Below are 11208 nucleotides of genomic sequence, written 5' to 3'. Positions count from 1 at the left end.
CGCACCTCGGCTCGCGTTCGAGTTCCGACCTCAGTGGCAGTTCGTCATGGCGATGCTGGCACGCTGCCTCACGTTGAGCAAGGGACTCAGGGAAAACCTCGGCGCCGAACTGCGGGGAAGCGCAAACGTGCGACCATTGACGTCGGGAGTTTGCACAGACACCCGACATTATGTCACGGCCACACGGCGGCGAATTCTTAACGGTGAACGACATTTCCTTTGCACAGGGTATGATTTAAAAACGTCTAAATCCGATCTGGACTCATCTGTAATCTCTGTGTTACGTTTATTGCTTGCGTGATGCCCGAGCTTTTTAAAAAAAACCGTTTTGGGGGCAATAATTACCGCAGACGTTCATGTTTTCCCGAGCAGAAGTAACAGAAAACGTTTAGCTCGGAAGCGGGGACTACCGACCCGGAATTACCGATGCCCGAGGTGTAATTGAATGCAGCATCAAATGTCCCATTTCCCGTTGCATGCTGGGTATTGTAGTCAAACTATCGCAGCCCGAATGACGAAGTGAACAATATCAACGTGAGTATGGAGCACACAACCCATTAATAAGTTTTAATAAACTTACAATAAAAAGTTCTAGCTCTTGTTTAAAGCTCTTCTTTCACAATTTACAACTTCCACCTGAATGAACGACTCATTACTCTGAAACCGAGGGAATTTTTCCACTCGAATTAACAATGTTCAACAGTCATAAAATTCCGAAATGCAAGAAATAGCGAAATTTATTTGTAGTGTAGCTACAAATAAATGAATTGAGAAAGTCAACTTTGTTAAATTAATGGCATAAATTATTCTTATTCTTTTTAATGACAGATTGTGCTCCTGTCTTTTTTCTTCAGACATTTAACTTTTGAGGTAATAGCATAGGAATAAGCAGCATTTTTCAGGACTTGCAGATTCTTTTAATTAAGGAAAGTATGTATCGATGTATAGGTTGCGGGGTTAACTACCACTACATCTTGAGTGAAGGAAAACAGAGATAACTTCCTTATTTTTTTTATTATAAGTTAGATTTTGTTTTGGACAAATGGTACAATTTTTGGATTGCAATTTTTCTCAGACCTTCAACATCTTACAATGGGCCTGTGCAATTTGGGTCCCAGCAGTTGAAAAGACCTTGGATACAGTATTAGAACATGACCTCTGTCTGTGATATTGCTAAAATAAGGACTCTCCTGAAATACAATGATTGTTCTGGACTTGTTCCCCTGGGGCGCCGTGCTGTGGATGAGGAAATAATATATATTAGTCCTTTTTTGCCGTTTAATGAAATAGTCTAAAATATTCTGCCTACTGCACAATCCACACTCATCCTTGTTCTACCCGATTGATTCCTCGTTGGCTCCCTTCAGTGATGGTAAACTAGAATGGCACAAGAATATACTGCACCCGTCATGCAGTTTGAAAAGTTCACTTTGGCCTAAACAAATGGGACACAACAGTTTTAAGAGAGTCAGTCTTTCTTTTGGGGGGAAAGACATGAAGCCAGCACTAAATTCCATACCTCTCTCTTGTTCCAGGGCCTGTGGTAGCAGTGTTGTGGCTACCGGGGTGTCCTGTTGTGAAAACAAAACAAATTGTTTTTATTCAGCATCGACAGTATCCAGTAGCCAGTGACTGTCTACACCACAGAAAGAAATGACCAGGGAAGAGAAAAGAGTTCTACCTGCTGAATTCTGTTTGATATCAGGCAGAACCAGACGGAGACCGCTTTGCAAACTGAAGTGCATTGTGGGCTGATCGCCTGAAGAACGAGAGAGTATGAGGAGCGGTTTTGAGGTGTGAAAACAAAAGGAGGATTCATTCGTCATGTGTTTGCGGCTTGGCTGATTTTCTGAAAATCTTCGTCTTAATGACAATCTATCTTTATAATGAAATTAAGAAATATGGTGCGTGACCACTATATAAAATGCAGTCCATTTACCTGTCCTGGTCCATGTGGTTGGGATGTTCCTGTACCAGTCGCTTTTGGGTGTGGGGCCGAAAGGGTCGAGGTAGTCAGGGAGGACCTCTTCCTTCTCGATTTCTTCGAGCACATTCAACTTGCAGGTGCAGTACCTGTTGTTGTTGTTGTTGTTGTTGTTGTTACAATTATTATTATCATTATTATCATTGGAAGGATGTGTTGAAAACAAATGTGTCAATGTGATGCAAGAGCTGGATTTTGGCCAGCACCATATTTATCCCTGTCTCAATCACATGAAGATGAGATGGCGTTTATCTTTTTTCTGGTAACTTTACAAAAAAGATAACATAACTGAGATTTTGACAGGCAATATCTGAATGAATGAATGACAGATTCCACCCTAATGTGAATTTCTCTTTCCTTTTGTTCAATTTTCTTTAGATTTTTTTTTTTTAATATACGTTATCAAAATGAGTTCTCTGAATTTGGCCCATTTCAGAAACCTCAAAATAAGTCAAGTGCATTGCTAAAGTAAACTGTTACATAGATAGGACATTGCACAAACTCACTTTTTCCAGCAGTAGATGAGAGTAGGAAAAACAATTAGAATGGCATCAGAAAAGAGTCTGCCGTCCACTTTACCCACTGAGAATGAGTGTTCTATGGACTTTGACATTGTGTCTGGAATGTTTATCTGTATTAAGACAATCAAAACTTCAGTACGATTGATTCATTCATATACAAGAAATTTGAGAAAGAAATATCAAAAATGAAATGAAATAAGAATTGTATCAGTATGGGGCTGATTACATTACCCTGAAGATGGAAGACAGTTCAGAACTAAAGAAGGTGTCATTGATGAACTTGGCTTTCTGATAGAGCGAAATGGTGTTTTCATGTTTCCCAAATATTCCTTCTGATGCCATCTTTTTGCTTGTGTCAGCAATCTCTCTATACCTATCGGACAATACAAAAAGCAATACGATTCAAGATGAATGCCTTGACGGGTGACTCAATTTTATCAAAGATTAATATCCCAAAGGAGAAACCATGGTTTGAAAAAATCCAAAGACTAACAATGAAAAGACAAGAAAAGAAAAAGCAGAGAAAAAACTGTTTTGTATGGACGCACCTCTCTGTCTCTAGATAGAAGGCCAGATCATTGGCAAGCAAGTCAACAGTTAGAACTTTCTCGTTGACCACACGCCTTTTAAAGTGAGCCGAATCGCTGTCATCTGCATGCTTGCCAACAGTGACAGCCTGCTCAAGTTCTGTCTCGCATTCTGATGTCAGAAAACAATCTTCTGTTAGTATTTGTCAGGGAGTATTTCAAAAGCTACGAGGAGAAAACTGGACGAGGGACCAATCAATACTGTAGCTTTGCACACAAAGAAGGCAGTAGGCATTCCAACAGGGCACCTACCTGTTGAATAATCAGCCCAGTGGTGCCTGAGATATGCCACAAACTTCAGCCGCAGATCCGAATCTCTCATGGAACGATGGAATTCACAGATAGTTTTGATAAGAGTGGTGAGGGCATCCCAAACCCGCTTCTGTAGGTCAAACATAGAGGGTGTCGCTTTCATTGACATTAGGGTTGATGACAATTTGTGGGTGAAGATTTGTAACATATTGTTGAGGCAGCATTGAACAGAGCCCTTGGACAATGTGACAATGAGTGAGTGTTGGCTACTCACGGGTTTTCCTTTGAAGATGATTGGTCGCTTTAAAGCTCTCATTTTCTTACTCATGGGAAACGTGCCCTGATATTTTGAGAACCTAGAAGTGCAAGGACTAAAACATTCAGTTCTTCCATGGTACAAACAAAAAGTCTCAAAAGGATTTGACGAACACACAGGATGTGTTACACTGTCAATGTCAGAACGATACAGACCACAGTATGAAACATGACAAGGAACGCTTTGTCGTAGTGCAATTGGCATTATGGGAAGTAAAAGACAGAGTGGAGAATTCACCAACAATGGATTGTGGCTGCACCATTAATTGCGCATCAATTGCGCCCTCTACCTGCACACTTTTCGCATCCCATTCACAAAAGATATTGCGCTGATGATATGCCAGCACAAACACGCCCATGAAGTTTTAATGCTGGGTACAATTTGCCATTGGAGAGTTATTAGCATTTACACCACTGCTCTACATTTGCCTTGCCATTTGCAAGGCATTGCTACTTTCGGATGCCGTGACAGTAATTTTAATTATAATAATAATAATGTCAAAATATTATTTACAGACCACTGGAAAGGCTAGGCTAACACCCCTTACAAGTGCGCTCAAATTGTACCAGCTCTCTAAAGCCGCAAAAGCCACGCAATCCTATTGTGAATTTACCACAGAGTTCACAATTTCAGTAGTGGAAGCAGAGATTGGACCACCATCTCCACCGGTACAGTGACCAATGACTGATGTGACGTACCATTTTAACTCCAGAGAGTTGGCGACCATCTCCTGAGCAGCATAGAGCACATCTACAGTAACAAATCTCATTTCCGTGATCTGGGATATGATTGGGGCGTTGCACTGGAGCCGCTCCTCTAAATGTACAGAAGGAAAAACACTTGACCTTAACAGAATGAAAAATAGTACAAATCTTAGCATGAAATAATTCCAATACTTTCCTCTTAACTGATCATGTTATGCAAATACATGTTTTTTTTTCCAAAGGATTTAACATTAGAAGTTTATTATTTTTGTACAGTAGATGAGTGCACAAAAATGGTACAGCAGTTTTTGAGATGGTTAACTCACCAGCATTTGTGCGCCTGAAGAAATGAGTTAGAATTTTGTCAACAGCAACCTGTTGGAGTCTACAGTCCAAGTTTTTCACCTTTTCTACCTCCTGGTAGAACAGAATTGCTCTGTGGGCGTTGAACTGTTTGAGGTAGCGTTCAAAATCACTTTGGCCTGAGGCGCTCTTCATTACAGCCTTGAAATTCCTGTAATGAATATATTGCCAGATCTCAAACTTCAGCTGACTTTAGATATAAATTAGAGACAAGTTTCGACCCGATATAAACTTTTATAGGTAAATACGTCGCAAGGGATGTACCTTGGTCTCCTAACTTTCTTTGATTCTTTGTAGACCCGAGGTCCGCCTTTTCCAAGCTGTAGAGAATTATCGTCCTGCACTTTTTGTTGCAAGGCACTGTACAGATGAAACGTGTCCTCCTCTACAGCAAGCCTTGGGTACTTCTGAGCCAGAGTTTCAATGGGAAGTTCATGCATATCTTGAAAGGGCCAGGACAGGATTAGTTACAATAGTAATACAGTGTAACGTGGAAGGATTGTGTAAGTATTTCAAATAACCTAGGTTACTGCTGGGACGCTTGAGATAAGGAGAAGCAGACACTTTATTAAGTTAAGGAATTCCTACCATCCTTCTCACTGTCTCTCTTGCAGTGCATATGGACATAGCCTCCCCTCCTGACATCCTCCACTGGCAACAAAGCCAAAAATTGGCACAAATCCAGGGCCTCCCTCATCCTCTTCACCTGCTGCTTTGGGGCGCCGGGTCCATCAGGTGGTTCACTCAGCCACCATTTGACTTTTCCTTTCACTGTGGATGAATCGCACTGAAAGATAATATATTTTGGTTATCAATAAGCAGTAGTGGAAAAAGTACATGGACCCTTGTTGGATTGTGTCCTTGTTGTGGCAGAAGGGCTTAAGCGTTTCAGTCATCCCCCAGAGCTATGTCCTCAGGAGCTTCTTGGACCCGGTAGGGTCCACCGGGTCTCCCAAGGTGAACAGATCAAGGGTGAGAATCCAGACAAACATGATCCCAACACCTCTATTACATGGTGAACATGAAAACCAAGTTTACCCTGCATGGATTAGGGTCAACGGGACCCACTCCCGGAGCCAGGTCTAGGAGTGACGTTTGCAGGTGAGCTTCCGGTGACCTAGGGCAGCCCACGTAACCCGGCAAAGACTAGGAGGGACCATTGTGTAGGCTCACCACATGCTAGGTGCAGGGTAGGGGTGGGGTGCAATGCCCGACGGGCAAGGGGAACTGGCGGAACAGTTCCAGACAGTCTGGACTTAGGCAACGGAAACTTGCCTTTGGTACCTTTTGTCACCTCTCTGGGGGGGAAAGAGCCTGAACTAGTGCGTGAGATTGAGCGATACCAACTAGATATAGTGGGGCTCACCTCTACATAGTGTTGGCTCTGGAACCCAACTCCTTGGTGGGGGTGGACTCTCGCCTACTCCGGAGTTGTCCAGGGTGAGAGGCGCAGGGCGAGTGTGGGGATACTAAAGTCTCCGGCTGTTCGCTGTACAGTTGGAGTTTGTCCCAGTGGATGAGTGTTTGTCCTCTACAGGTGAGGGGGGAGCAACTGCCCCAGGTGAAGGAGTTCAGGGATCTTGGGGTCTTATTCACAAATTATGGTAAAAGGGATCGGGAGATTGATCGCCGGTAAGGTACAACGGCTGCAGTGTACCAGACTTCACCGTGGTGGTGAAGAGGGAGTTGAGCCATGACGTGAAGCTCTCAATTTACCAGTCGGTCTACATTCCCACCCTCATCGAAAGTCAAGAACTGTGAGTAGTGACCAAAAAAATGAGATTGCAGATACAAGCAGCTGAAATGGTGTGTTGTAGGGTGAAGAGGCTCACTCTCCATGATAGGGTGAGCAGCTCCGTGATCTGGGAAGACCTCATGCCATGTGGAGACAGGGAGAGGAATCAGTTGAGGTGATTTGGCCTCCTGGACGCCTCCCTTTTGAGGTGTACCAGGGAAGTCCAACTTGCAGAGACCCAGGGGCAGATCCAGGACACGCTGAGACATTCAGGCCTCAGCTGGCCTGGGAATGCCTAGGGATCCCCCATGAAAGGCTGGAGGAAGTTACTGGGGAAAGGGATGTCTGGGCTGCTCTGTTGGCCCTGTTGCCACGTGACCCTGATCACGATAAGCAGGTTAGAAAATGAATGGATGGAAAGATTACTGAAAGTCTTTGCTCAAGGAAGAGTGCTGCTACTGCAGACAAGTAAAAGTAGTAATAGGGAAAATTACTTGAGTAATAGTATATAATTATTTGTTTGTGGAAAAAAACACCTCAAGTAATTACTTATCGTGTTTTTCGTCTTTTTTCACCCTGCATGTTTGGGGCAACACCCCCAACACATACTACATAGGTGACTAACATGATATTACCTATTTGTAAATAACATGATATCAAAATATCCCAAAACATGTTAATTTAACGTTATTCGTCATTACATTGTTGCCTTTGATACATTTCAGACCAAAAAATGTCAATTAAGGGGACCATCTTCAGCATTGTAATGGGTAGTCCCTCCACCTCACTCATTATTGTGGACACAATAGTGGCAATTGCTCTGTTAACCAATGAGTAATTGTGTAACTGTTGTCAGAGTCAATACTACTATACTCAAGTTAAAGTGCCTCATTTTAGTATACCTAATTTGCCTAATTTGAGTTTGTGGTGTGGGGATGGTGTGGTTTGAGTAGCCACACCTGACCTGGGTCTAGGTAATTGGGGACCCAGGATCAAAGTGGCTGCATACCTGTTGCTCGTTGGGTGGTCTAACAAGCAACAGGTAAAGCCCCCATCTCCTCACACACTCAGGAGAGGAGCCTTTGTCATGACTCATCTCCATCTGCTCCAGGGCTTATTCCAACTAGCCCACTCACTACAATAAACTGGTGTGTCTACAACCCCATCTTCTGTGTCTATGCCGGAGGGCCCTGTATACGCCACTTGGGTGCCGTGTGGTAGGCAAACGGCCACAAAGTTCTACTCAGCAAAGTACCATTAAAAGTGGAAATGTACTTGAGTATTATAATGAGAGTAATTGTAACTAGTTACTCTGCACCTCTGTTAGTAAGTTACAGAGATTTCAAAGCGGTTTAGGACATTTCAAGATATGAATCTCAGGTACAATTAAATGCAACTGTAATTACCAGATATGTGAGAATACATCTGTCCTCTTCATCTAAGAACATGTAGTAGGTGGGTGCCAGAATCTGTAATGAAAATAAATAGGTAACTTGTAAACAAGGCATCATTGATCACAATGATGGGAAAAGTAACTGCAATTCAATGTCAGCCCTTTTTATACAGTGCACAGCGAATTACTGTCGGGTTATATTTTTCTTCCAATCTTCACCTTGCAGAGTTCCTGCTTAGCAGTGTCAATCCAGGGCATCACATCGCCAGAGGGCAGCAGGCTCATGAGATGTAAGGTTGTGGTTTCAGAAAGGGAAATGGTATCTGTTTGCCCTTGGTGACCAGAAGCATCCCTAAGATACATTGTGACTATTCTTTTGGCCAGAGCCTGCCGCAGACCTTTGGCAGGACCCTCCTGTACCTTCAGAAGCATCAAAAAGTTGTCAAGCTCTTGCCAGAGTCTCAGGTGGTGCAGCATGTTATTTTGTCCTTGAGCCCTCAGAAAGTCCTCATAAGGACTGCCGGCCAATGCGTCGGCAGACAAGCCAAGAGAGAGGTGTAAATTGTACACCATCGAAGGGCTCCTTGAATGGTAATCCAAGGGGCAGGGCGGTACGCTGATATATGTGTTGATGCATTCTTCAGATCTGCCCCATATGTGCACTATTTTTTTAGTCCTATTCCTGTCCTCATACCCTTCAAGTGGCAACCATTTCAATAGGCCAGGTTCACCCCACCTTCCCGTTGCACCAACCATTACCTTGGCCGGCCTGAAGAGCTCCCTCTTTCTTATTTTGGAGCAGTAGGTCAGGACAACTGTTGCACCACTTGTTGATTCAAAGCCTAGATGCCATTTTGTGGGATCAAAGGATTTGTGGGTCTCTTGAGGAGTGAGACTGGAGGTCACATCTTTACATTCTTTGAGAATGGGGGAGCACTCATTGGCCAATTTCCAGACGTGGAGGTACCGAGGGATCCAATAGGACTGAAGTTTGTTGAGAGCGTTCAGTCTCATATTGGTCAGTATCTGCTTCTTCGTTCCATCAGGCTGGCTAACAGCTAGTTCCAACCACGTCTCTGAGGACAACAACATACAGAATGAAGGCTGGTAGGAAGCTTGCGGAAATTATTCTCGACAATATAGTTTTTTCACAAGATGTAATAATTTGAATATCTTTTTTTTTTTTTAATGTACCAGAGGGTATGCGGCAGGTGGTCATAACGACAGAGTCCTCGGAGAGGTGAATTGCCCTGATGACAGCGTACAGCGCCTCATAGTGGCTCCTCTTGGCCTTGCTACTCTGCCAGTCAATATTCAGCAGTCTGTCTACTCTCACACTGAATGTTACAAGCTCTTCTCCTTCATCCACAAAAGCACACACAAACGTTAACCTCACAAAGAGAATCCAGGCAATTTGCACTTGTCGTGTATTTGTTAAGTTCAAAAATAATTTGATAGCGGGAAGACATAAAGACCAACCGTAGGTGCCCATGAGGAAGGAGCGGAAGCGACTCATTCCTTCTACCGTTCCCAAGCATCTTTTAAGCAAACACTGGTCTGCTAAACTGAGTAGCAACATCTCTAGATACACCAACAGTGATATCACAAAGGAGAAAAGAGAAATTAAATGGTCAAGGAGAGTGTACTCCAAAGGCCTGGTGATAATATTTCCCCATTTCTGGGATCGAGTATATTAACACTGGCAAATTTGGTCTCTCCGTGATAATCTCTGACAACTGGTTGTATAATTGGTATGTCCAAAATTCCAAGTTTGAGTTATTACCTTGTGTCTGGCATGAAGAATATTGAAGCAAATCTTTGCAAAGAATGTAATAGTGATACAGTTCGGACTGTTTAAAGTATGGGAAGCGATGGCATCTTATCCACTGGTAAAAACCATGAGCATGTGGAGCCTGCATGAGGAGTGACGAAAATTAATCTCTAAGCTTTTGTTTGTTACATTTTATAAGCTCAAGAATGAACTTACCGATATGTCATAAATGAAAACCATAGTTACCTTGTCCAGTGGGATTTCAGGACATAGATACCACCTGTTCTCAGACTGAATGTAAAAGGGTGTCTGTCCAAATACCTAGCACGTTATGTGGAGGAAAGAGAATTCACTTGTACAACCCTAACCATTCACACACATACGCATACAATACAATGTCATTTGTGATTACCACATACAGGTAAATTCATAAAGGTGTTGAAAAAATCCACAAACACGTCATCGTTGAAAAAGTCAAATTCCAGCGTCATTTCTTTAGTCCATTTGGGGTATAAACCATCTGTATTAAGAAAGAAAACATATATATTTAAATTAAACGTAAACATACCATGCACACAAAGGTATCAATACAGACAGACAAGAGTAATTTATTTTTCTTGTCTGTAGAGAAAGATGAATACATTGTATAATACACAAATCTGTGTTGTGTATTATATATATATATATATGATATATCACATATATATCGCATATGAACATATATAATGTTATATACAGTATGGCAATGCTGTATCCAGATGCCTGCCTGGCAGCTCCGCTGAGACTGCTTTTATTTAGTTTTTTTATTTTTCTATTTTATTTTTTTTAACACCAATTTCATCTACACTGTGTACATACGACCGCAGCACATGTATGGACATTGGATTAAGGATACTGACCAGTTTCCACCCTTTTTATCCACCACTTTGTGGCTGGAGGAGATTCTGTGAGGCCTCCACCGGAACAACAAACGAGACGTGGCGCCCCAGGAAGAATAGAAAGCTTAGGGGGAGGCGGGCTGGAGCCTGGAACAAACTGAGGGCTCGGGCACATCCCCCACGTCCACCCAGCGTCCTGCTTGCCATTGTCCCATGTTTGGAGAACAAACTGGATGACATCAGGGCAAGGTTCCGATTACAATGGGACGTGAGAGACGGTTATATCCTCTGTCTGATGGAGATATGGCTTGATATGTCTCCTAGGCTACTAGACCAAACCATTCAACCTATGGAATCCAGCCAAGTGGAGTCCTGGGAAATCCAAAGGTGAAGTCTGTTTTATGGTCAACAACAGCTGATGTGACCGCAGGATATATCACAGCCCTCTCGCATTCCTGCTTGCCTCACGTGGAGCATTTGACCCCGCAAGTTCACTTAGGTCATCACCATGGCTGTTTGCATCTCTCCACAAGCCGATGCCAAGCCACCGAGGACATGTTTTTCGCTCCACCCCGGATGACGTCAGCGAGTTTATGGAATCGTGATAAGCTTCGTTGCTAAGCTAATGGATGATGTGGCGCCGACAGTTATGTTGTGATCCTTTTCAAACCAGAAACCGTGTGTGGACAAATCCATACTCGATG

At 43.0% G+C, this 11208-nt stretch overlaps 1 protein-coding gene across 3 annotated transcripts; it reads right to left on the bottom strand.

Moving 5' to 3' along the window:
- Window positions 1–1013: 1013 nt before the first annotated feature.
- Window positions 1014–10778, bottom strand: rgsl1 (regulator of G protein signaling like 1). 3 transcript variants are annotated; one of them, XR_013844446.1, is made up of 17 exons: window positions 10526–10778; window positions 10046–10146; window positions 7869–7931; window positions 5316–5514; window positions 4992–5169; window positions 4691–4878; window positions 4359–4476; window positions 3619–3700; window positions 3345–3474; window positions 3054–3204; window positions 2737–2878; window positions 2491–2615; window positions 1940–2073; window positions 1682–1759; window positions 1520–1571; window positions 1339–1435; window positions 1096–1236 (listed from the first exon to the last, which is right to left on the bottom strand). XR_013844446.1 is itself a non-coding variant. In XM_080011850.1 (16 exons), the coding sequence occupies exons 1-16, from the start codon at window positions 10677–10679 to the stop codon at window positions 1080–1082; spliced, it is 2052 nt and encodes a 683-aa protein (XP_079867976.1). In that variant the 5' UTR covers window positions 10680–10778; the 3' UTR covers window positions 1014–1079. The 3 variants fall into 3 exon arrangements, 2 of the variants coding, with proteins under 2 accessions (XP_079867976.1, XP_079867977.1); XM_080011850.1 differs by lacking the exon at window positions 1339–1435 and having other exon boundaries at window positions 1014–1236; XM_080011851.1 differs by having other exon boundaries at window positions 1116–1435.
- Between the last annotated feature and the right edge of the window lie 430 nt (window positions 10779–11208).

Source organism: Zeus faber (assembly GCF_960531495.2).
Source record: "Zeus faber genome assembly, chromosome: 13".
Taxonomy (NCBI): domain Eukaryota; kingdom Metazoa; phylum Chordata; class Actinopteri; order Zeiformes; family Zeidae; genus Zeus; species Zeus faber.
Note: the sequence above shows the minus strand (reverse complement) of the source record. Positions and strands in the feature narration are given on the sequence as shown.

Bases quoted from the DNA above. Each gene is read 5' to 3' on its own strand.
- rgsl1 (XM_080011850.1), bottom strand. From the start codon at position 10,679: ATGTGCCCGAGCCCTCAGTTTGTTCCAGGCTCCAGCCCGCCTCCCCCT. The intron at 7,932-10,045 runs GTATGTGGTAAT...TTTTCATTACAG, and splicing joins ACACCTTTATGAATTTACCT to ATTCTGGCACCCACCTACTA. The intron at 1,760-1,939 runs GTAAATGGACTG...CTCGTTCTTCAG, and splicing joins AACCACATGGACCAGGACAG to GCGATCAGCCCACAATGCAC.